The sequence below is a fragment of the Phyllobates terribilis genome, unplaced genomic scaffold (assembly GCF_046119375.1).
Source record: "Phyllobates terribilis strain yellow unplaced genomic scaffold, ASM4611937v1 Scaffold_1__5_contigs__length_1240528914, whole genome shotgun sequence".
In the NCBI taxonomy this organism is placed as follows: domain Eukaryota; kingdom Metazoa; phylum Chordata; class Amphibia; order Anura; family Dendrobatidae; genus Phyllobates; species Phyllobates terribilis.
In genome coordinates, this window is record NW_027362761.1 from 746712999 (window position 1) to 746739063 (window position 26065).

The 26065-nt window shown below is 48.2% G+C and overlaps 1 protein-coding gene across 3 annotated transcripts in view; it reads right to left on the bottom strand.

Moving 5' to 3' along the window:
* LOC141170712 (beta-1,4-galactosyltransferase 1-like) overlaps nucleotides 1-26065 on the bottom strand; it is a 551684-nt gene that overhangs the window by 91733 nt on the left and 433886 nt on the right. For 2 of the 3 annotated variants that reach the window (XM_073655178.1, XM_073655179.1), the window contains one exon: nucleotides 16115-16237. The exons of the other annotated variant lie outside the window; for it this stretch is intronic. In XM_073655178.1, the coding sequence (XP_073511279.1) occupies nucleotides 16115-16237 (123 nt within the window). The remainder of the gene's footprint in view (nucleotides 1-16114; nucleotides 16238-26065) is intronic. 3 annotated transcript variants of the gene reach the window in all.

Sequence of the window (26065 nt, forward strand, 5' to 3'; positions counted from 1 at the left end):
CCCCTGCCCGACGGATTCTGCTGCTGGGTAGGAGTTAGTCCCCACAGCCTCGGACTCCGGGTCCGGTAAAGAATCTTCTTAGTCAGGGCGAGCTCTGTAGCTGCCAGCCCCTGACTCCTTGTAACTCTGCTGTTTCCTATGCTGCTTCTCTTCTCCACTCTCCTTGTCTGACTCACCCTGCCTCAGCCCCGGGTTTATACAGGGGAAGTTCTTCCCCTCCCAAGACTGGGCAGGAGGTGTGGCATGCACAGGATCCCTGACCAAAGGACCTCCCACCTGCTCTCAGACATAATATCTCTATCACTGTGGCAACCAGACCCCTGGGGTGTCACATAGGTATTCTACAAGATTTTTTACATATCAATCTCAACTCACAGTCCTTCTGAGGACTAATCCAGCTGCAGAAATATCAGTGCTAGGCAGGCAGGGTATATAGCAGAATGCAGTGCACATAGCAAGAGGGTCCATTCCAGTTCTGTCTGCTGGTGCTTTTACAGATATTTGTAGAAATAGCCCCAGGTATCAGGGGCCAGGAATATATATATTTTTATCTTACTTCAGATTATTTGCTTAAAAAGCAATCCAGAGAACACCATCTTTCTGCGCCATTTGCTTGTTGGCACTGCAGAATACAGCCAGATCCTTTCCATATAACAGCGCTAAAAATCCAGCTATTTAAAATTGTGGTTTGTCCGTCACATGAATCACATATAATTGCGCTGAAAATTCTGCCATTTCTGGCCTCAATTAAAATTTTGTTTCAGTGTGTCAGCGAACTTATTGACACTAGTTTGCTGTCAAAATTAGTTACCTACAGGCCAGCTATTTAAAACAGTGGTTTGTCCAACACACGGATCACATATGCGCTGAAAATTTTGCCTTTTCTGGCCTCCATTGAAATGTTGTTGCAGTGTGTCAGCGAACTTATTGACATGAGGTCGGCGCTGTTAAAAATAGTTACCTACAGGCCAGCTATTTAAAACTGTGGTTTGTCCGTCACACGGATCACATATAATTGCGCTGAAAATTTTGCCATTTCTGGCCTCAATTAAAATTTTGTTTCAGTGTGTCAGCGAAGTTATTAGCACCAGTTTGCTGTCAAAATTAGTTACCTACAGGCCAGCTATTTAAAACATTGGTTTGTCCGTCACACAGATCACATATAATTGCGCTGAAAATATTGCCATTTCTGGCCTCCACTGAAATTTTGTTGCAGTCTGTCAGTGATCTTATTGACATGAGTTTGGCACTGTTAAAAATAGTTACCTACAGGCCAGCTATTTAAAACTGTGGTTTGTCCGTCACACGGATCACAAATACTTGCACTGAAAATTCTGCCATTTCTTTCCTCCATTAAAACTTTGTTTCAGTATGTCAGCGAAATTATTGACACCAGTTTGCTGTTAAAAATAGTTACCTATAGGCCAGCTATTTAAAACTGTGGTTTGTCCGTCACATGGATCACATATAAGTTCGCACCAAATTCAGCCATTTGTAGTGAGCGTGGAAGATATTGTCCTCTATTAAAAATGGGCAAGGCGCGTCGCAAGGGACGGGGAAATGGACGTGATGGTGATGGTGCATGCAGAGGCCGAGGCCGTGGGTAAGCCGAAGTTGTGCCACAACAAACACCCACATCTTCTCTCCCGACCTTCCTGTCCCAATTAATAGGGGACCACAGAACACCGCTAATGAACACAGAGCAGTGTGAAAAGGTTATTGGTTGGATAGCAGAAAATGCTTCCAGTCACTTAGCCACCACCACCACCACCCTTTCTTCCACACAGTCAAGTCTCAGTAGCCGTGAGTCTGGACTGCATATTCCTCACCCTGATCCTCCTTCCTCCCACCATGCCGAGTGCCTGGAGATAACTGATCCCACACTTGGACACTCTGAAGAGCTGTTCACTTTTCCATATATAGATTCGGGCCACTTGCCTGGTCCATTTGAAGCGGAGCAAGAGGAGATAGCATGTAGCGATACCCAAATATTTGAGCAGCCACGGTCATACGAAGGCGATGGTGGGAAAGTGTTACAGGAGGTGGACGATGATGAGATACAATTGCCAGAAAGTCAGGAGGAGGACCAGGGTGCGGAAGTGGAAGACGAGGTGGTGGATGATATAGTAACTGGCACCCCAACAGGCAGGAAGAAGCAGTGTGGTGGCCACAGATAGAAGGTGGGCAACCGTTCCCCGTAACACCAACATGACAGAAGTTGTCAGTACAACTGTTAGGTATTCCCGAACCAGGTTGTTTTTTAAAGACTCGACAAGATAACCCCAAAAAGGCCATTTGTACCACCTGCCAGGCCAGCATCAGCAAGGTAGCAAAACTAGCAGCCTGACCACCACCAGCATGATCAGGCACATGGCAGCAAAGCGCCCGACTTTGTGGGCCAAACCCTAGGGTCCAGGAACAGTGTCTGTGGGTGAAACCACTGCTTCTACTTCTTCCACTGTTGTGCGTGCAAGCCAATTCACTGTGCATAGTGCATGCAAAGATGCCTCCTGCCCTGCACCTGCACACTCTCAATTAGCACCAACAGTAAGCATGTCCTTGTCCTAGCGCATCATTCAGTTGTCCATACCCAAGTCCTTGGAACGCAAACGCAAATACTCATCCAACGCTCCAAAGGCCACATTAATAAATTCCAACATTTCGCGATGGCATTCGCTCGAAATGTTGCCTTTTAGGCTTGTGGAGACGGAAGCTTTCCGCAATCTGATTGCGGCGGCCATCCCTTGGTACTCGGTCCCCAGCCGCCACTATTTCTTGAGGTGTGTCATCCCTGCATTAAACAAACACGTGTCCCACAACATTAGTCGTGCCCTCAACAATGCAGTTACTGGGAAATCCACCTAACCATGGACACATGGACAAGTGCTTGTGGGCAGGGATGGTACATCTTGCTGATGGCACACTGGGTTAACATAGTGGAAGCCGGGACCCAGTCGGACCTTGGGATGGAACACATCCTCCCGACGCAGAGGATTGCGGGCCCTAGGTTAATCAGGGTTGCCCCCACAGTCTACAGCTCCTGCAACTCATCCTCCTTAGCCTCCTCCTCCTCTTCAGCCTCCATCTCCGAAATGACCACATCAGTCACAAGCTGGAAGCACTGCAGCACTGCCTCGGCCAAGCCGCAACAGGCTGTGCTGACGCTAATATGCTTAGGTGACAAATTGCACAATGCTGAAGAGTTCTGGTCAGCTCTGAAAGAGCAGGCAGATCTGTGGCTGACACTGCTTAACCTACAGCCAGGCATGGTCATGTGTGACAATCACCTGAACCTGGTGGTGGCTCTGAGTCGAGGAGGGCTCACACACGTACCATGCCTGGCCCATGTGCTTAACCTCGTGGTTCAGCTGTTTCTTAAAACCTACCCAGAGCTGCCGGATCTGCTTGTCAAAGTACACCGCCTGTGTGCCCATTTTAGAAAGTCAGCTACAGCTTCCCCTGCAGATGTTGGGAAGGATTTGTGAGCAGAAGAAGGCAGTTGTTGACTAACAGCATCAACAAGGCCATTGGTATTCAGTTCAGACTACACACATAAGACCTCAGGAGTGGACATGGATGTCAGACATATGTACCATCCTCCAAAACTTTGAGGATTCCACCAAGATGGTGAGCGGCGACAATGCCATAATTAGCATCACCTTCCCACTTCTCTGTCTACTGAAGCACTCTCTGCTCACAATCAAAGAGGATGCATTGCAGGCAGAGCACGATGAGATGGAGCAAGGAACCATACAGGGTGATTACACACAGCCCAGCCTCATCTCAACGTGGATTGGGTGACAATGAGGAAGAGGTGGAGGAGGAGGAAGAACAGGAGCTAGTTTCATGCGCTATAGATGGTACTACCTGCATCAATGTCATATCGTCTGTTCAGGGTGGATGGCTTAAGGACAGGGAGGATGAGGAGAGCATGGTCAGTCGTCCTCTTGGTGAGGACACGGAAGTCTTGCCTGTTAGCAGCCTGGCACGCATGGCTAAGTTTATGTTACGTTGCTTTTCCCGTGACCCTCGTGTTCTCAAAATTTTGGCTGACAGTCATTACTGGTTGTTGACACTTCTAGACCCACGCTACAAGAAGAACTTTCTATCTCTTATTCCTGAGGTGGACAGGTCTACAAAAATAGGGCAGTACTAGAAGGCCCTTGTTGCGGAACTTTTAAAAAAATTCCCATCTGAAAATGCTGGCGGCAGAGGCCACAGTTCGTTGGACAACCAAGGACTACAGGCGAGAGAGACACAACTTCAATCCAGCAGAGGCAGGGGAACACTGTCAAAGTTCTGGGAGAGTTTTCCCAGCCCCTCCCATCACACAGGCCCTGAGGCGAGGGGTACTCTCACAAGGAGTGCAAAGTTTGAGTAGATGCTGAGGGACTACTGTACCAACGACCTCCGTGATTCCTCTGTGCCTTATAATTATTGGGTATCCAAGCTGGACATGTGGAAAGAACTGTCTCTCTATGCCTTGGAGGTCCTGGCCAGCCCTGCCACTAGCGTTTTATCAGAGCGGGTTTTTAGTGCCACTGAAAATGCTGACATGCTGACTCTTATAAAAATGAACAAGGGCTGAATTGGGCCAGACTTCTCAACACCACTGAATGATAGCAGCGTAACAAACTCAAATCCAGTGTGTTTTTTTGGGAGGTGTATTCCAATGCACCTTTTCACACCCACGCATGGGTATACACTTCCTGATTTTGGCTATTTGCTCTTGTCCTCCTTCTCCTCATCCTCCACCACCATATCACCAGGGTGACCGTGGTCCATGATGCAACACCCACATCATTTTTTTAAAGGGTGTTTATGTAGCCCGTAAAAAAAAAATGTATACAGTATGTTCATGTATACCCCCCAGGGGTAAATGTTTGCCAGCCCATACACTTAGTGCATGGGCATTACCAGTATAGAGACCCACTCCTTTCTAATGGGAACATTTTTTTATGAGGCCCACCTCCACGTCTTTTCCAAGGGGCATTGGAGTGCCTCCCAATTTTTGACAGCCCTTGCATTCGCTGCATAGGCCAACACTATGGGAGAACCACTTCCTAATAATGAGAACATTTTTTCATGAGGCCCTCTATGTCTCTTCAAGGGGGCATTGGAGTGCCTCCCAATTTTTGGCAGCCCTTGCATTCACTGCATAGGTCAACACTGTGGGAGACCCACTTCCTAATAATGGGAACATTGTAAGGAGGCCCTCTGACCTCCACATCTCTTCCAAGGAACATTGGAGTGCCTCCCAATTTTTGGCAGTCCTTGCATTCACTGCATAGGCCAACACTATGGGAGACCCACTTCCTAATAATGGGAACATTGTTTTCAGGAGGCCCTCTGACCTCCACGTCTCTTCCATGGGAAATTGGAGTGCCTCCAAATTATTGCCAGCCTTTGCATTCACTGCATAGACCAACACTATGGGAGACCCCCTTCCTAATAATGGAAACATTTTTTTGAGGCCCTCTATGTCTCTTCCAAAGGGCATTGGAGTGCCTCACAATTTTTGGCAGCCCTTGCATTCACTGCATAGGCAAACGGTATAGGAGACCCACTTCCTAATAATGGGAACATTGTTTTCAGGAGGCCCTCCTCTAAGTCTCTTCAATGGGGTATTGGTGTGCATCCAAATTTTCAAAGGGGTATTGGGGTGCATCCAAATTTTTGGCAGCCCTGCCACTCACTGCAGACGCAATAACAGTATAGGAGACCCACTCTTTAGTAATGGGAACAACAAAGCAAAGCCGGCTGATGGCTCTCTAAGAATAGTGAGGGACGACTGCTGGCCCTAAGAATAATAAAGGCCGCCTGATGGCCCTATAAAAATAGGCTTTGTGACTTTCAGAGTCCCTCCTTCATAAATGAAACAGGATGTGTCTGATGATGTGTCACACACCACATGGCCAGATAAGGTTGTAAAATGTTAAAATGACATTTCCCGGTGAATGCATTTGTCACGGTTGAAAACAAAGCAAAAGTTCAAAAACGCATCAAAAACGCCTTGTGTGAACATAGCCCAAGGTGTGGAGGAGTATTTTTGTTTTTAGTTATTTATTTTGCCTTATATACAAGTCATTACCCTGGAAAGGATGTTCCTTAACATATTTCCCAGGAAAATCCATTTTGGTTTCGTTTTTGTATGTTTTATTGTGAGTCCGTAAAAGTGGCGTAATACTCTGACAACTTTGTTGACAGAAGTGACCTGGGAGTCAGAAATGCTTCCAGGGGTCTTCCCCATTCTGCTCCCATGTCATTTGAGCACTGTTCCCATCGATTTGGGCAATTTTTAGGCCCTCCGCAGACCACCGGGGGGAGCCGCCTGAAAAATGCTTGAGTTTCCCATAGACTTACATTAGGCTCGTTGCTCGGGTCGAGCACCCGAGTATTCCAATGTGCTCGACCCGAGCAACGATAACCCGAGCATTTTAGTGCTCGCCCATCGCTAGTTGTGTCCAAAGCGCTGCTAAGTGCTGATCGGGGAGTGGAGACATAGGGGCTAACGAATAAGCTGTGAGATGGTAATTATGGCCAGGGAAAATGTTTGCCTAGTGGCACATTCCCAGGCCAAAAAAAACAGCTCACAGTAGTCGCATAAATTACGTGAATAGAAAATCCGCATGCGTTTTTTTCCGCCAGAGAGAGGCAAAGATGCTCGGGAAATTTCTGCTTCAATTCCCGAATGTGTGCAAATACCCTTAAACCAAATAGAAGATAAGGTAAAGGAAGGCAATCAAAGCAAACTTCTAAACAGATATTTCCTGAGACGAGTCCTTTTTACACAGGTCACATCTCCAGCTTCAAACAAATGGCGACGCCATTTTGTTGAGGTTAAATTTTTTTTTTGAAAGACCACAATATAAACTGCGCAAGCGTAGTATTTAAAACAGGAGGCAGGACACTGAAGGTTCAGTGATCTGTCATTTAAGTCCATAAGGATGAATATGAGAACAGAGCACCAAAAAAAGACCCACCCACAGGCCTGCCCTGAAGCACATGACGCGCCCCTGGGCCTGTGTCGCGCTGCGTTGCGCACGCGGGAGCTTACCCGGAGCCGGATCTGTTGAGGGTTGTAGTCTCGTGGCGGTGACCCGGTCCGTGCCCAGGGAGTCAAACTGAGCGGCAATGTATCAGCGGTAGATGTTGGACGACTACGCCACCCGTTGAGTACAGCTAAGGAGCTGCTGCTGCAGGGCAGACCGCTGAGGCCGGTGGTAGGATTGTGCAGCGTGATAGTATAACCCCCAACGGGAGGGGTATGGCCTCAGGGCAGTCGACGTGGATGATGGGGGTAGCAGGAACCACTCGGAGACGGTACAGTGTAGTTCAGGGTCTTTACTGGTGAGAAAGATAGACCCTCCCGGAGTACTGGCTAGCGATTGGGGCCTGGTCAGTCCTTGAGCAGATGGGATCTCCCCTGGCCAGGCGGAGTTGTAGGCCTCCCAAACTAACTGTACTCTTCTGGCTACCTTGCTAGAGGCGGGTATAAGTAGCCCACGTCCCTGAGTGTACCGTGTGGTGCTCACCCGTATGGCCGGTGACTCGGGGCCTTCTAGTAGCTTCCGCTCCACGACGGCGGTGCTGGTCCCATGCGTGTGACCGTGCCTTCGGGTTTCTTGGCCAGAGGACCTGGAATCCCCTGCCTGACGGATTCTGCTGCTGGGTAGGAGTTAGTCCCCACAGCCTCGGACTCCGGGTCCGGTAAGAAATCTTCTCAGTCAGGGCGAGCTCTGCAGCTGCCAGCCCCTGACTCCTTGTAACACTGCTCCCACAGAGCTCCTGATGTTCTGTTCCTATATTTGCTTCTTTTCTCTGTCTCTACTTCTTCTCTACTCACTAACCCTGCCTCAGCCCCAGTTTTATATAGGGGAAGTACTTCCCCTCCCAGGACTGGGCAGGAGGTGTGGCATGCATAGGATCCCTCACCAAGAGACCTCCCACCTGCTCTCAGACGTAATATCTCTATCACTGTGGCAACCAGACCCCTGGGGTGTCACATTCCCCCCTAGTGAAATTTAGTACTTCGGGACTAAACATATTTTAGAAAAACATAACAAGATATAACAATAACAATACAATAAAGAAACACATAAAGGTGGTCACGGCATGTCCGTAACCGGGTGCAGTCTTTGAAGAAAGCAAGGTGTCCATTTCACCAAAACAGGGAGACGTAACCAGGTAGGGGTCTGTCCTGCCCCGAGTCCTTAACAGTCTTTAGTCCGTCCTGGGTTACGCTCCAACTATGTACACAGGATTCCTGGTAAATCCACCAAAGACTCCTATAAACAACTAGAAACACATAATTATACACAAGCAACAAGAAAAACAGGTAACCACAAATAAAACAATTTATACACTTCAAATCCTCCAACGTGCGGGTAACTGGCCTCTAGTGGCCCTAGTGGACCTACGGAGCTGACTGTCTGGCCCTGAACTACAGGGTGTAGGAGCTGTCAAGGGTAAATTGGGCAGCTGTCTACGGGCCCTTTGGCTCACTAGGGATATGGCAGGCTCACTGCAAGCAGAGGGTTGATCCTCCTGATCTGCTGGTGTGGGGTCTTCTGCCTCCTGGACCGGCTGTTCTTCCAGCTCGACCTGTTGCTCCGTAGGTGCTTGGGATGCTGGTTGGAGGAAGGTGAGTACGGGTACCACAACTGCACCATTGACTTGAGTCCAAGACCGAGGGAAGTCTCCGAGCACAGTACTAACCATATCTTCCCTTTCCTCTACGGGTCGATGGTCTTCTTGTTCCTCTTCAGGGTTCCGTAGCTGTTCAGGACACTTCTTCAGGTGATCCCGGGATACAATGGCTGTGGTCTCCCCTCCGTCTTTACTGATGGTACAGACCTTCGGGTTTTCGTGGCTTGAGGGCAGTACGGTGTACGGGTCCTTCTCCCACTGGTCGTCCAACTTGTGGAGCCGTCTTTTCCTCTTCAAGACCTGCTCTCCGGGCACCAGGGGAACAGCGGGAGCATACTGGTTGTAAGTTTTCTCTTGTCTCTCCCTAGCCTGACAGAGACTTCGCTCCACGCTCTCCTGTACTTTCCGGTACTGCTGCTGCCTCTCTGTGTCCCAGTCTGCTTCTGGTGAAGTGTCCTCGGGTGTCAGGACTCCCATTTCCAGGTCAACAGGTAACTTACCAGGTCTCGCCCTCATTAGGTAAGCCGGGGTACAGTTGGTGGAACCTACCGGGATGTGGTTGTATAGGTCCACCAGATCGGGCAGCTTCTCAGGCCACAGACTGCGTTCTTCCAGGGGCAATGTTTTCAGAAGATCCATTACCACCTGGTTCATTTTCTCACAAAGTCCATTAGTTTGCGGATGATAGGGTGTCGTCCTTATCTTCCGGCAGCCATACAGATTGCAGAATTCCTGGAAGACCTCCGCTTCAAAGGCAGGTCCCTGGTCCGACAGCACTTGGTCCGGGTACCCGTGTGGACGGCAGAAGTGCTGCTGGAAGGCTCTAGCTGCTGTTTGAGCCGTTAAGTCCTTGACGGGGACGACAACCAAGAACCGGGAGTAATGATCCACGATGGTTAACGCATAGACGTAGCCACTTCTGCTTGGGGTCAGTTTTACATGATCCAAGGCTACCAGTTCCAACGGCTGCCGGGTGACGATGGACTGCAGGGGAGTCTTCTGGCTGGCACGGTCCTTCCTCCTCAGGTTGCACGGGCCACAGTCTCTGCACCACCTCTCGATGGTTCCCCTCATGCCTACCCAATGGAACCGCCCGCGCAGCAGGAACTCCAGCTTCTTCCATCCGAAATGCCCAGCTCCATCGTGGTATGCCTCCATCACCATGGCTGCGTCTCGTCGTGGCACCACTACTTGCCAGATTAGTTCATGCGTCCGGGAGTTAACCATCCTGCGGCACAACTTCCCCTTGTAAAGGAACAGTCTACTCTTTTCTGCCCACAGTTGCTTGGCTTCCTCCGGAGCGTCTGGGTCAAGGCGAGCCTCTGGCCGAGTCAGCATCTCCTTCACCAGCCGGACGGCAGGGTCACTGTCTTGCGTTTTCGCCCAGTTGTAGTGAGGTAAGGGGTTAAGCGTAGCGACTTGCTTACTCCTTACCCGATGGGAATACTGGATAGTCCCATGACGGTGAAACGCGGGGAGTTCGACTTCTTCCAGTCCCTCTGGATCTTCTCCTACGTCCGGTAGGTTTGGCATCCTGGACAGGGCGTCCGCGTTGGTATTGGAGCGTCCTGCCCGGTATTTGATGGTGAACTCGTAGATGGACAGGCGGGCCATCCATCTCTGCTCTAGGGCACCGAGTCTTGCCATGTCCAGGTGTGTCAACGGGTTGTTATCCGTGTACACGACGAACCGGGAAGAAGCGAGGTAGTGCTTAAAGCGTTCGGTGACTGCCCACACCACTGCCAGGAACTCTAGCTTAAATGAGCTGTAATTCTCAGGGTTTCTTTCGGTGGGTCGCAGTTTTCGGCTGGCGTAAGCGATTACTCGCTCCTTCCCCTGCTGGATCTGGGACAGCACGGCTCCTAGCCCGATGTTACTTGCGTCGGTGTAGAGGATAAAGGGCTGGCTGTAATCCGGGTACGCCAGGATTTCATCCCCCGTGAGGGCCATCTTCAGCTGGCGGAAGGACTCTTCTTCCAACTTCTCCCATCTGAAGGGCGGCTTCTGGTTCTTGGCCTTCCGGGACTGGCCTATCAGGAGGTCCTGCATAGGAGCTGCCTTTTTGGTGAAACCGGGGATGAACCTGCGGTAGTAGCCTACCAACCCGAGGAACTGCCGCACTTCCTTTACACTGGAGGGACTTGGCCATTCCTTAATTGCGGAGATCTTATCAGGGTCGGGAGCCACTCCGTCAGCGCTCACCACGTGTCCCAGGTACTGCACCTTTGGTTTCAGGAGGTGACACTTGGAGGGTTTCACCTTTAGGCCGTAGCTTGCCAGAGCTTCGAACACTTCCGCCAGGTGTTTCAGGTGGTCCTCATAAGTCTTAGAATATACGATGACATCGTCCAGGTACAACAGGACCGTCTCGAAGTTTCTGTGGCCCAGACAGCACTCCATTAATCGTTGTAAGGTTCCTGGTGCGTTGCAGAGTCCGAACGGCATACAGGTAAACTCGCTAAGTCCCATCGGGGTGGTGAATGCGGTCTTCTCCCGGTCCGCCTCTGCTACAGGAACCTGCCAGTACCCACTAGTGAGATCCAAGGTAGAGAAGAAGTTAGCAGATCTTAAAGCAGCCAAAGACTCCTCTATCCTTGGTAAGGGGTACGCATCCTTGTGTGTGATACGGTTGATTTTCCGGTAATCTACACACATCCTCATGGTGTTGTCTTTCTTTTTGACTAAGACTAGTGGAGCTGCCCAGGGGCTACAGCTATCCCTGATCACCCCAGCCTCCTTCATGTCTCTAAGCATCCCCTTGGCGTGTTGGTAGTGTGCAGGGGGTACGGGTCGATACCTCTCTTTTATGGGAGGATGGTCTCCCATGGGGATGTGGTGTTCTACCCCCTTGACTCGCCCGAAGTCTAACAGGTGTTTACTAAACACTCTCTCGTACTCTTGAACCACCCGATAGACTCCCTGTTTCTGGTGTGAGGGAGTGGAGTCAGTACCCAAATGTAGTTGCTGACACCAGTCCTCCATTGTTTTCTTACAGCCGTTACCTTCCTCCGGGTGAGATGGAGGCAAGGGTTCCACAGATTATATAGCATTTTGGTTAATGGTATATAATTTGGCTAGCGTGGCATACCGGGGCAGGTACACTTCCCTCTTCCCGATATTGATTATGTGAACGGGCATCCTCCCATGGCGTACATTAACCACCCCCTGTGCTGTCAAGATGGTGGGCCTACTGTCTGAGTAAACTGGTTCTACCATTGCCTGGTAATCTCTACCTCTCAGACCAATAGCTGCCCGGCACCAAATCATCATTTCACTTTTTGGGGGCATGGCAATAGGGAAAGGGTCACACATTCTCACGCTACCAATCTCACCGCCGGAGAGTTCCACCTGTTGCCGTCGCATCAGTGCCCGGATCTCTTTTTGGAGCACTCGCTGCTCGCCGGAGCTGGCGTTCTTGGCAACCTGCTGTAAAAGGAAAATCACCTCTGCAAGACAATTTTCAATTACATTAGTTCCTAGAGTTATCTTTGGGTGACTCTCGTGTTTGTCAATGTCTACAATGATCAGTCCCTGTGCTGCCAGTTCAACTCTACCAATTTTAATGGTCACCTCTTTAAATCCGATCTGTGGCACGGGCTGACCATTGCTGGCGATGATACTCAAGTCGTCGTCAGGGTAGCGGGTAATATCCGAGTCATTCCAGTACTGCTTGAAGAGCACGTACGGGATGGTGGTTACCTGTGACCCGGTGTCCAGTAGGGCACTCATAGGAATGCCATCCAGTACCACAGGCAAGACTGGACGTCCTCCCACATATTTGTCGCGCCAGTTCGATGGGCCTGATGATCTTTTTCCTAGGGGTTGGCCCTCTACCCTAGGTTGTGCCAGTTTAAAGGACAGTACCTTGCCATATGTCCGGGTTGATTACAGCGGCGGCAGATGGGTCGTCCGTCCTCGTTGTATCGGTCGCTGGGTCTTCCTCTGGCCGGCGGGGTCCTCCTTGGTCGACGCCACGGGATGTCCTCCGGTCCGGATGCCAGCTGGATCTTCCCTGGAGTAGAAACCTGTAAAGACTGCACAGTTCGGGATAGCGCAGCAACGCTTTTAGCTAGCTCTTGGACCTGATGGTGCAGGTCTGGAGCCGGGTCATTGCTCAAAGCCTGCGCATCAGCTCCCACAGGCCCTGCCGACAAGGGCGCCGCCTCCTGGTGGTAAGTAGTAGTGGGGCGTCTGTGGGTCACAACGCCACCTGGTGCCGGTTCTCGGAGCACCCGGATGGCTCTGTCCTTGAACTGTGCAAATCCCAGATGTGGGTCCTGTAAGGCCATTGCCCGCAACTGGGTTCGGTGGGCATTGCAATATAAACCCTCTATAAATTGTTCAGTCAACAGCCTGTCCTCGTCTCCCACGCCGTCAGGGTCGGTCTGCTTAATGGCTCTCAGGGCCTCTTGTAGGTTCAGGGCATAGTCCCTTATACTCTCATGTGCCCGCTGTTTGCACCCGTAGAATCTAAGCTTGATGTCGGCTGAGGTGCGGGTATCAAAGGTGTCCCTCAGCCGGGTTAGTATCCCTGCGACAGTCCTCCCCCCAGGTGGCCAGGACTTTACCTCCCTTCGGGCTGCCCCAGTTAATTGGGCCACCAGGATGCTCACTTTTTGCTCTTCTGTGAGGGGGTACACCTGGAAGAGGCTATCCAGCTTTTCTCTAAAGTCATGCAGGGTATGTGACTCCCCTGAGTACTGGGGTAGCCAGGCCGCTCCCGGGATATAGGGCATGGTGAAAGGCATGACTGCAGCAGCGATGGCGCTGGCGGGGGTTGAGGCAGTGAAGCTCTCCTCCGTATCCGACATCCTCCTCCCCCCTAGTGGACCGTGGCCTACCTTGCGATGATCCTCTTCCGTAGGCCGCGGCTCCGCAGTAGATCGTCAGGGTTGAGGACCTTCCGTCGCGCTCCTGTGACGTCGGTGTCTGCTGGGCTCCTTCCAGGACCTTACGCGACGTCCGGACGTGAGGCGGGGCTTCAGTTCTCGCGCGCTTTCGGAGTCCACGCCCCTCTTCTTCCCGCGCGACGTCTTCAAGATGGCGTCCAACGGCGGGAAAACTCCACGGAAGGCGGGAAGAAGGCTGAAAATGGCGCCGGATGGCGGGAATCTTCACCACAGGTAAGTTTGAACAGTCTCTTTCAGGCATGCAGTACCCGGTGGTTGCGGGCACGAAATCCTGCCGACTACGCCAAAAGTTGACGCGCCCCTGGGCCTGTGTCGCGCTGCGTTGCGCACGCGGGAGCTTACCCGGAGCCGGATCTGTTGAGGGTTGTAGTCTCGTGGCGGTGACCCGGTCCGTGCCCAGGGAGTCAAACTGAGCGGCGATGTATCAGCGGTAGATGTTGGACGACTACGCCACCCGTTGAGTACAGCTAAGGAGCTGCTGCTGCAGGGCAGACCGCTGAGGCCGGTGGTAGGATTGTGCAGCGTGATAGTATAACCCCCAACGGGAGGGGTATGGCCTCAGGGCAGCCGACGTGGATGATGGGGGTAGCAGGAACCACTCGGAGACGGTACGGTGTAGTTCAGGGTCTTTACTGGTGACAAAGATAGACCCTCCCGGAGTACTGGCTAGCGATTGGGGCCTGGTCAGTCCTTGAGCAGATGGGATCTCCCCTGGCCAGGCGGAGTTGTAGGCCTCCCAAACTAACTGTACTCTTCTAGCTACCTTGCTAGAGGCGGGTATAAGTAGCCCACATCCCTGAGTGTACCGTGTGGTGCTCACCCGTATGGCCGGTGACTCGGGGCCTTCTAGTAGCTTCCGCTCCACGACGGCGGTGCTGGTCCCATGCGTGTGACCGTGCCTTCGGGTTTCTTGGCCAGAGGACCTGGAATCCCCTGCCTGACGGATTCTGCTGCTGGGTAGGAGTTAGTCCCCACAGCCTCGGACTCCGGGTCCGGTAAGAAATCTTCTCAGTCAGGGCGAGCTCTGCAGCTGCCAGCCCCTGACTCCTTGTAACACTGCTCCCACAGAGCTCCTGATGTTCTGTTCCTATATTTGCTTCTTTTCTCTGTCTCTACTTATTCTCTACTCACTAACCCTGCCTCAGCCCCAGTTTTATATAGGGGAAGTCCTTCCCCTCCCAGGACTGGGCAGGAGGTGTGGCATGCATAGGATCCCTCACCAAGAGACCTCCCACCTGCTCTCAGACGTAATATCTCTATCACTGTGGCAACCAGACCCCTGGGGTGTCACACACAAGCATATCATTATATCCAAACTGCAAACACAGATTAAACAACAACTACATGATGGATTTCATCAACCCAGGTATCATTTTAATGAGTTGAACGGCACCAACCTTACAATGCCTGTAGTTTACTCAGCAAGATCCTGATGACAGGTTCGCTGTAAGTATATTCCAACCCTGTACCGTATAGACCAAAAATGAATGAACACAATTCTATCATAGATTTTCGCCTTTACAGTATTCATTGTATTGTGAAAATGACCTGGTCAGTGTAATTATGACTTACACAGATTTTCTTGTTAATTTGCTTGCTGACCTGACATTTTTATTCATATCAATTTGGTTACATACGATGTTTTGATCACTTTTTGTTGAATTTTTATAAGATGATGAGGTGACAAAATTCTAATTCATTTTATACTTTTAACCTTTTTAATAGACTAGACTTTTATGGATGTAGTGATACCAAATATGTTTATTTTTTACATTTTTTTTATTTTTAACAAGATAGAAAGAAAGCAATTTCAATTTTCATATTTTTTAAACATTTTAATTTTTTTTTATTTCATTTCATTTTTTAGTCCCCTTAGGGGACTATATACTGCAATATACAGTATATAGGACAAATCACAGTCTTTTATGAAACTAGGCCTTTTACATGGAGAGCCAAAATAGAAGTGACAAGCACCTTCAATAGGCCTTTGTCTGCCATGACAACCCATCGTGTCGATGGGAGCTGGAATGCGCGCACATTGGTGAACACTCCATGTAAAGGCTGCTGTCAGAAATTGACCATGGCATCTATATGGTTAATGACAGTTTAGCTTAGCATTCATGATTCTACTCCACACACTCCGATTCACTAAGCACCATTACTGAGGGTAAGTTTTTGGCAAGGGTTCCCCTAATACATATTATCACAATATAACATCCCACGAAAAATATTAAACACCATACTTAGCTCAATATGTAGCCTTCATTGCTTATACAAATGCCATGTCCCAAAGGACTCTAATCATGATCAACCAAGAGCACTGAAACTACAGCATGGCAGGTGATATGGTATCTGAGCATCAAAGGGCATACTTTGGGAATGATTTGTGTAAAATGTTTAAAAATATGTTATTTTGGCACAAATTAATAAATATATGTCTATATTATTATAAGACCACATTTTTATTTGGGAACCATTTAATGATAAAACATAAAGCATTTTCATTGAGGGAAAAACAGTTTGAAATAATTTTACTTCTGCTTAAAAGAGCAAACCTTTGATATAGCTCATCATCTTCTCCTCCCCAGCCCCAAAACTTGTTGGAGAAACCATTTACTTTCAAGAACTGCTCCTTTGTAAAAGCCACTACTCCTCCGAACAATGTCTTGTATTGTAACCTGAAAGTATAAAGCACATAATTCAAGGTTAACAATGATCAAATGTGCACATGCTTTCCCACTATCTGTATCATTTAAATAACAGCAGGAAATATACAGCATTTTACTCTGGAAAGTTAGAACTTTACAATTAGGAATGACTAGTAATGGGCGAGCACTAAAATACTCAGGTGCTCGATGCTCGGGTCGAGCACACTGAAATACTCGGGTACTCAACCCGAACAACAAGCCCAATGTAAGTCTATGGGAAACTCGAGCATTTTTCAGGCGGCTCCCCCCGGCGGTCTGCAGAGGGCCTTAAAATTGCCCAAATCAATGGGAAAAGTGCTCAAATGACATGGGAACAGCATGGGGAAGACCCCTGGAAGCATTTCTGATTCCCAGGTCACTTCTGTCAACAAAGTTTTCAGAGTATTACGCCACTTTTACGGACTCACAATAAAACATACAAAAACAAAACCAAAATGGATTTTCCTGGGAAGTATGTTAAGGAACATCCTTTCCAGAGTAATGACTTGTATATAAAGCAAAATAAATAACCAAAAACAAAAATGCTTCTCCACACATTGGGCTATGTTCACACTTAGCGTTTTTGATGTGTTTTAGCACTTTTGCATTGCTTTCAACCCTGGCAAATGCATTCACCAGGAAATGTCATTTTAACATTTCACAACCTTATCTGGCCATGTGGTGTGTGAAATATCATCAGACACATCGTGTTTCATTTATGAAGGAGGGACTCTGAAAGTCACAAACCCTACTTTTATAGGGCCATCAGGCGGCCTTTACTATTCTTAGAGAGCCATCAGCCGGCTATGTTTTATTGCTCCCATTACTAAAGAGTGGGTCTCCTATACCATTATTGTGTATGCACTGAGTGGCAGGGCTGCCCAAACTTTGGACGCACCCCAATACCACTTTGAAAATTTGGACGCACCCCAATACCCCTTGGAAGAGACGTGGAGGTCAGAGGGCCTCCTGAAAACAATGTTTCCATTATTAGGAAGTGGGTCTCCAATTGTGCTTGCCTATGCAGTGAATGCAAGGGTTGCCAAAAATTGGGAGGCACTCCAATGCCCCTTGGAAGAGACGTTGAGGTCAGAGGGCCTCCTGAAAACAATGTTTCCATTATTAGGAAGTGGGTCTCCAATTGTGCTTGCCTATGCAGCGAATGCAAGGGTTGCCAAAAATTGGGAGGCACTCCAATGCCCCTTGGAAGAGACGTGGAGGACAGAGGGCCTTCTGAAAACAATGTTTCCATTATTAGGAAGTGGGTCTCCCATTGTGTTTGCCTATGCAGTGAATGCAAGGGCTACCAAAATTGGGAGGCTTTACAATGCCCCTTGGAAGAGACATGGAGGAGGGCCTCCTAAAAACGATGTTCCCATTAGAAAGGAGCGGGTCTCCTGTACTTGTAATGCCCTTGCACTAAGTGTATGGGCTGACAAACATTTACCCCTGGGGGGTATACATGAACATACTGTATAACAATTTTTTTTTACAGGCATCATAAACACCCTTTAAAAAAATGATGTGGGTGTTGCATCACGGACCACGGTCACCCTGGTGATAAGGTGGTGGAGGATGAGGATGAGGAGAAGGAGGACAAGAGCAAATAGCCAAAATCAGTAAGCGTATACCCATGTGTGTCGGCAAGGTACTCCCTCAGCATGTTCCCAAACTTTAGGCTCCTTGTGAGAGTACCCCGCGCATCAGGGCCTGTGCGATGAGAGAGGCTGAGAAAACTCTCCCAGAACTTTGACAGTGTTCCCCTGCCTCTGCTGGATTGGAGTTGTGTATCTATCACCTGTACTCCTTGGTTGTCCAACAAACTGTGACCTCTGCCGCCAGCGTTTTCAGATGGGAATTTTTTTAATAGTTCCGCAACAAGGGACTTCTGATACTGCCCCATTTTTGTAGACCTGTCCGCCTCAGGAAATAGAGATATAAAGTTCTCCTTGTAGCGTGGATCTAGAAGTGTCACCAACCAGTAATGACTGTCACCCAAAATTTTGAGAACGCGAGGGTCACGGGAAAGGCAGCGTAACATAAACTCAGCCATGCGTCCCAGACTACTAACAGGCAAGACTTACGTGTCCTCACCAAGAGGATGACTGACCATGCTCTCCTCCTCCTCCTCTCTGTCCTCTGGACATCCACGCTGAACAGACGGTATGACAGTTGTGCAGGTAGTACTGTCTATAGCGCATGAAACTAGCTCCTGTTCTTCCTCCTCCTCCTCTTCCTCAATTTCACCCAATCCACGTTGGGATGAGATGAGGTTGGGCTGTGTGTAATCACCCTGTATGGTTCCTTGCTCCATCTCATCGTGCTCTGCCTGCAATGCATCCTCTTTGATTGTGAGCAGAGATCATTTCAGAAGACAGAGAAGCGGGATGGTGATGCTTATTATAGTGTCATCCCTGCTCACCATCTTGGTGGAGTCCTCAAAGTTTTGGAGGATGGTACATATGTCTGACATCCATGTCCACTCCTGAGGTCTTATGTGTGGAGTCTGAACTGAATACCGATGGCCTTGTTGATGCTGGTACTCAACAACTGCCCTCTTATGCTCACAATTCCTTTCCAACATCTGCAGTTCCAACGTGTGGGGACATCACACACCAGTCTGTGAGCAGGAAGCTGCAAACGCCGCTGAAACACGGCAAGGGCGGCGGAAACTGTAGGTGACTTTCTAAAATGGGCACACAGGCGGCGTACTTTAACAAGCAGATCCAGCAGCTCTGGGTAGGATTTGAGAAACCGCTGAACCACGAGGTTAAGCACATGGGCCAGGCATGGTACGTATGTAAGCTCGCCTCGCCTCAGAGTCGCCACCAGGTTCCGGCCATTGTCACACATAACCATGCCTGGCTGTAGGTTCAGCGGTGTGAGCCACAGATCCGCCTGCTCTTTCAGAGCTGTCCACAATTCCAGCATTGTGCGATGTCACCTAAGCATATTAGCTTCAGCAAAGCCTGTTGCAGCTTGGCCGAGGCAGTGCTGCAGTGACTGATGTGGTCATCTCGGAGATGGAGGCTGAAGAGGAGGAGGAGGCTGAGGAGGATGAGGTACAGGAGCTGTAGACTGTGGGGGCAACCCTGATTGACCTAGGGCCCGCAATCCTTGGCGTCGGGAGGATGTGTTATGTCCCAAGGTCCGACTGGGTCCCGGCTTCCACTATGTTAACCCAGTGTGCCATCAGTGGGACGTACCGTCCCTTTCCACAAGCACTTGCCACGTGTCCGTGGTTAGGTGGACTTTCCCTGTAACTGCACAGTTGAGGGCACGACTAATGTTTTGGGACACGGGCTTGTGTAATGCGGGGACACACCGGGAGAAAGAGTAGCGGCTGGGGACCGAGTACTGAGAGACGGCCGCCGCCATCAGGTTGCGGAATGCTTCCGTCTTCATGAGCCTAAAATGCAACATTTCGAGTGCAAGCAGTCATGAAATGTGGGAATTTAGTAGTGTGGCCTGTTTGGCGTCGGCTGCGTATTTGCGCTTGCGTTCCAAGGACTGGGGTATGGACAACTGAACGCTGCGCTGGGACAAGGACGTGGACGTGGTTCCTGATGCTGCTACTTGAGAGTGTTCAATGACAGGTGAAGGCCAGGAGGCATCTTCGCATGCACCATGGACAGGGGATTGGCTTGAATGCACATCAGCGGAAGAAGCAATAGTGCCACCCGCAGACACTGTTCCTGGACCCGGGGTTCAGTTCACAAAGTCGGGTGCTTTGCTGCCATGTGCCTGATCATGCTGGTGGTGGTCAGGCTGCTAGTTTTGCTACCCTTGTTGATGCTGGCCTGGCAGGTGGTGTAAATGGTCTTTTTGGGGTTATCAGCAGAGTCTGTAAAAAAACAACTAGACTCGGGAAGACCTAACAGTTGTACTGGCAACTTCCTTCGTGTTGGTGTTACGGGGAATAGTTGCCTGCCTTCTGTCTGCGGCCACCGCACTGCTTCTTCCTGCCTGTTGGGGTGCTCTGCCTCCCTCCACCTGTGTGCTGCTGTCCTCGCTCTGCATGTCCTCCTGCCAGGTTGGGTCAGTTACTATATCATCCACCACCTCTTTTCCACTTCCACACCCTGGTCCTCCTCAAGACTTTCTGGCAATTGCGTCTCATCATCGCCCACCTCTTGTGACACTTTCCCACCATCGCCTTCATGTGACCGTGGCTGCTCAAATATTTGGGCATCACTACATGCCATCTCCTCTTGCCCCGCTAGGCAGCTGGGGGCTGGAATCTTAAGTATTTAAAAAAACACAACACCCAGAATAAAGTCCTTTAATTGAAATAAACACAATTTTTTAATGTTCTAAATTAAACCATACTTACCATCACGCCCATTCCAGCTGAAGCCAACGATCTCCTGCAATAAAAGTAAAATAATAAAGCAACCTCATCCTTACCTTTCCATGGTTCCCACGACAGCTTCAGCTCTGCTACATTGACATGACAGGCTAGATGGCAGCCGAAAGCTGCCATCCAGCTTGCCACGCCACAGACACTGAGAAGCGCAGGCATGCTTGCGCTCCTCAGTGTCTCGCTGTGACGGCATCCAGATGAGCTGGGGTCATGTCCAATGAACTCGGCTCACCTCATGCACGTCACTGACAGCGTGGGAAAATTCTCCTGTGCTCAGCGCTTGAGCAGGAGAATTCTCCCAGGCTGGGATGGCATTGAGATGACAGGCTGGATGGCAGCTGAGCGCTGCCATCCAGCATGCCATCCTTCATAGACACTGCAGAGCGCAGGCATGCTTGCGCTCTGCAGTGTCTCTGAAGGATGACAAGCTGGATGGCAGCGCTCAGCTGTGATCCAGCCTGTCATCTTAATGCCATCCCAGCATGGGAGAATTCTCCTGCTCAAGCGCTTCAGCAGGAGAATTCTCCCACGCTGTCAGTGACGTGCATGAGGTGAGCTGAGTTCATTGGACATGACCTCGGCTCATCTTTATGCCGTCACAGCGAGACACTGAGGAGCACAAGCATGCCTGCGCTTCTCAGTGTCTGCGGCATGGCAAGCTGGATGGCAGCTTTCGGCTGCGATCCAGCCTGTCATGTGAATGTAGCAGAGCTGAAGCTGTCGTGTCAACCATGGAAAGGTAAGGATGATGTTGCTTTATTATTTTACTTTTATTGCAGAAGACATTGGCTTCAGCTGGAATGGGCATGATGGTAAGTATGGTTTAATTTAGAACAATAAAGAATTGTGTGTTTATTTCAATTAAAGGACTTTATTCTGGGTGTTTGTGTTTTTTTTAACTTTGACTATGGGGTTAGTAATGGGGGTGTCTTATAGACGCCTCTCCATTACTAACCTGGGCTTGATGTCAGCTGGCATTATAAGCTGACATCAACCCCAGCCCTATTACCCCACTGCCACTGCTACAGGGCAGTGGGAAGAGGGAGGCTAAGTGCCAGAATTTACGCATCCTATGGTTGCGCCATTTCTGGGGCGGCTGACGGCTGGTGTTTCTAGCCTGGGAGGGGGCCAATATTCATGGCACCCTTCCTGGGCTATTAATATCAGCCCCCAGCTGTCTGCCTAGCCTTTGCTAGGTATTAAAATACGGGGAACCCCACGCCAATTTTTTTTTTAATAAATCCTTTATTTTAACACTAAATGACAAGTACAGTAATCAACACTATCACTGTACCTCTTATCTATGTGACTGACATGTTTCTATATATCTAATCTATGTGTGATGCTCTATTCTTTCTGTTATAAATTGTCGGGTACCGATGCTGAATTGCCAGCCAGCTTTTTTAAAGAGACGGTGCATGAAAACACTATTATTTTTTTTAATAAATGCTTTAACACTAAATGACAAGTACAGTAACCAACACTGTCACTGTACTTCTTATATATGTGACTGACATGTTTCTATCTATCTAATCTATGTGTGATGCTTTATTATTTCTGTTCTAAATTGTCGGGTACCGATGTATGCCGCTGCTGAATTGCCGGCTGGCTTTTTTAAAAAGAGTGTCTTCTGAGCAGTTTGTCAGCTTTTGGACACCTTTGAAGGAGTTTTCTATGTGTTTCTATGTGTTTTTGCTTGCCTGCCATTGGTTTTAACGGTGTTCGACGGTGTTCGACGGTGTTCTAAGGTGTTCGACGAACAGTTCCACGAACATCCTGGTGTTCGACGAACCGAACCTGAACACTACAGGGGTGGCTCAACACTACTGACGAGCACAGCGGCGCCAGGTCTGATATAGACCTGATGACGCTGTGCGGCCAGCCAATCACTGTAATGCCACAACCAACATGGCTGCTGCACTACAGTGAGTGGCAGGCAATCCCTCCAAGTTGATTGGCGCTCTAAATAGTGCCAAACATACAGGGAGGGGACCCGAGCATCTCGCAAATACTCGGCAAGCTCCGAGCATCTCGAGTACTGAGATGCTCGGGCGGGTACCGAGTAGTTGTGAGTATGCTCGCTCATCACTAGTAATGACATTTTGGAATGATCACAAAATACAGTAATAACTAACAAGATGGTTGCAGAGAATTTTTCAGCCTGGAATTCTTATGCAATCTATGCAGATTTACAGTATATTGCTTTTGTGGGAACAGATTCACTAGAGGTGAGTGCATCAAATTTTTGAGAATACATTAGACTTAGCAAATATGAATAATTAGCAATATTCTTTGCACAAATCGTCAAAAATGTCACCTTCACTCCCCTCTCCGCCAACAGCCAATCAGAAGGCTCACATGACCTCGGATGCAACTGTCATAGTCTATTTATACAAAAAAGCATGGGGGATGAAGTAGCCATTTTGGGAGAAATCTGCTTAGTGGGAGGATCTCAGATCTCACAGCTTAGCAATAGAGATAGTAAGAGAGAGCCATAAAACAGTTGACAAATTAAAACAGATAGTGTACTTTGAATAGGAGAGCTGACAGCAGTCATTGATCAGAACAATGATTATACACTGCTCAAAAAATAAAGGGAACACTCAAATAACACATCCTAGATCTGAATGAATGAAATATTCTCATTGAATACTTTGTTCTGTACAAAGTTGAATGTGCTGACAACAAAATCACACAAAAATCATCAATGGAAATCAAATTTATTTATATATTTTTAAATTTATCAGCCTGTAGTGTGTTTTTCCACTTTAATTTTGGGGGTGGCTCCAAATCCTGGCCTCCATTGGTTAATAAATTTGATTTCCATTGATGATTTTTGTGTGATTTTGTTGTCAGCACATTTAACTTTGTACAGAACAAAGTATTCAATGAGAATATTTCATTCATTCAGATCTAGGATGTGTTGAGTGTTCCCTTTATTTTTTTGAGCAGTGTATATTGCAGGCATCATATTATAAAGCACTATGTACTTACAATTACTTATTTTTCATTTCTACCATGCTAATTCTTCCCTTTTCCCTGCTCTGTGTAGAAGCAGGAAGTCTCTTTTCCCTGCATTTATCACCCCCCTCTTTAACCCCTGACCCAGCTGCTGCCTCCCCCCCTACCTGCCAGGGACTTTTGCAGTGACTCTTGACTTGTGCAGAGAAAATTGACCTCTTGTGCAGAGAAAATTGACCTCCTGTTTGTACACAGAGCTTAGAAGGATTTAGCTAGTCAGTTTTTAATCACGTGATGTCATAGATCTAATGGAAAACAGAAGAATTATCTGGGTAGAAGAATGAGCAATTGTAAGTACACAGTGCTATGTAATATGATGATAACTATATATTTAGAGGATAAAAATTTTGATGGGAGTGCTTCTTTAATGAAATAGAAGCTTTTGACTCCGTCATGCCCCTTATCAAGACTAGTGGAGCAATGCTGGCCTTGATGAATCGGGGCCTATGTCTGCCAGTGTCAGATAAAGGCAAGTATTTGTAAGCTAAAACCAGAAGTGGGTGAAACATACAGAAGTGGTGACGTGTTTCTATTATACTTTTCCTCTGATTGTTCCACTCCTGGTTTTAGCTTACAAATAATTATGTAAAATACTGAACATGTGAATGTGGCCAAAGAATGTGTCACAAACTACGGTTTTATATCCATACACACCACACCAATACTGTGGCCTGTTGTCATTGCTGCTAATAGGACCAGCGCCCAGCATTTCCTGACTATTCCTTTTTGGAAAGCGGAGAATAATTCTGTTTAAAAAAATACAAAAAAGAGATTTTTAAAAACAAAAACAGATATTTAACTGTGACAATCTAATTTACAAAGTGTGCGTGTGTTTTTTGTGTACACCTCTTTATTAGTCAAAATTGACTACATTAAAAGACACTCCAATGTTTGGACAAGTACCTAGCAATTACTGTTAATTCCTTTTTTGGAAAGGGGAAATTGTGGTTGAAAACACTGACAAAATGAAAAAATGTATGCTAAAACAAAAAGTGGTAATGGACGATATAATGAAAAACATCCCACCAACCCCATGCCACAACATCTGGCAATTAATCTGAAAGCAGCAAGTAGCAGCATCATCACCACTTGCACCAGCCATTCGAACTATAAGACTATCCAACACTGATCATAATTGGCTTCCTTTGCCTCTGTCATGCGTAATTGTGGGAAGTAAAGGGAGGACAATATGGAATATATGGTACATCACTTGTCTCAGTCACGGTAGGATGATGTTACCTCTAACAGTGCACATTGTCAGTTTGCGTTCGTCGCTATAATAGTTAATCCTTCACATTGTGGACTTTCAGTTCCATCAATGACACCTCTATCTGTTCTGCTGATTAGTCCCATTAGCCACATCACTTCAGGGGCTAAAGAATATATTTCACAAAAATAACTTTTTGCCATTTATTTATAGGATGAGATAAACAGTCAGCATTTATACTCATATGAGATTGAGCTAAAGGATATGATTACTGTCACGCACAGTGTGGAAAGACAAAGTGCAACACAAAGGGATGAGGGAAAGGAAGCCCAGACACTAGGGAAACAGGGAGTGGAGACCTCCTATGCTGATCTAATATCACCCTGTCTCCCCTACTGTCCTTATATTGGTTCCTCACCAATCACCGAACAGGAAACTAAGCCCTGTGTAAATCCCTAGAGCTTGGCCCTGTATAGGGAAGGGGGGATTAGCACTGGTCAGTCCCCACTAACAACTAAAAACAACAAGGGAGACAAACACAGGGGGAACCTAGCTTGAGCCGTCTTCAAAGAGATTACATCAAACGTCCTCCAAGCACCCAAGAGGAAGTAAGCAGACTGCAATAGCTCCAAACCTTCACAAGGGAACATGTGAATATCACCGGCAAATCCCTGTAGCAAACTGAAAGGATTTAAACACCCAGGCTAGGGTGTCAATCAGAGCAGGAGGGAGGTAGTCACTCAGTCCTAAAGTAAGACAGATTTAAGAAGGTGTCTGCAATGCCAAATGAAAAGATCTTCTGTAGCCAACTGCAGAGCAACTGTTTGTCACATCTGACACCCATGAAAATTACATAACTGTTTAGGTGGCTCTTTGAACTAGAGTAGTAGGGGTACTGACAGTGGCAGCCTTTGTGATAGTGGCACTCTGAGTCAGTGCAAAAATCTAGAGGTGGGTATCAGGAGGAGCTCAAGATATTTCCCACACTTAGACAACTTTCATTTGAGTCAGGGATAATGATGATTGCACAGTGGACAGAACAAGATCGGGGTGACAAGGAGGTAACTTCATTAGAGTAAGAATTTTGTGGTGTCAGTATTAAATAGTGAAACCAACATCTGTCCAAAAGATCTGAGGGCATTACGATATATTCTGTGGTCAGCTTCGGAGCAGGTGATGCCACAGCTGCTGTTTGTGAAGGAGACTGAACAGCGAAAACTATGGTTGC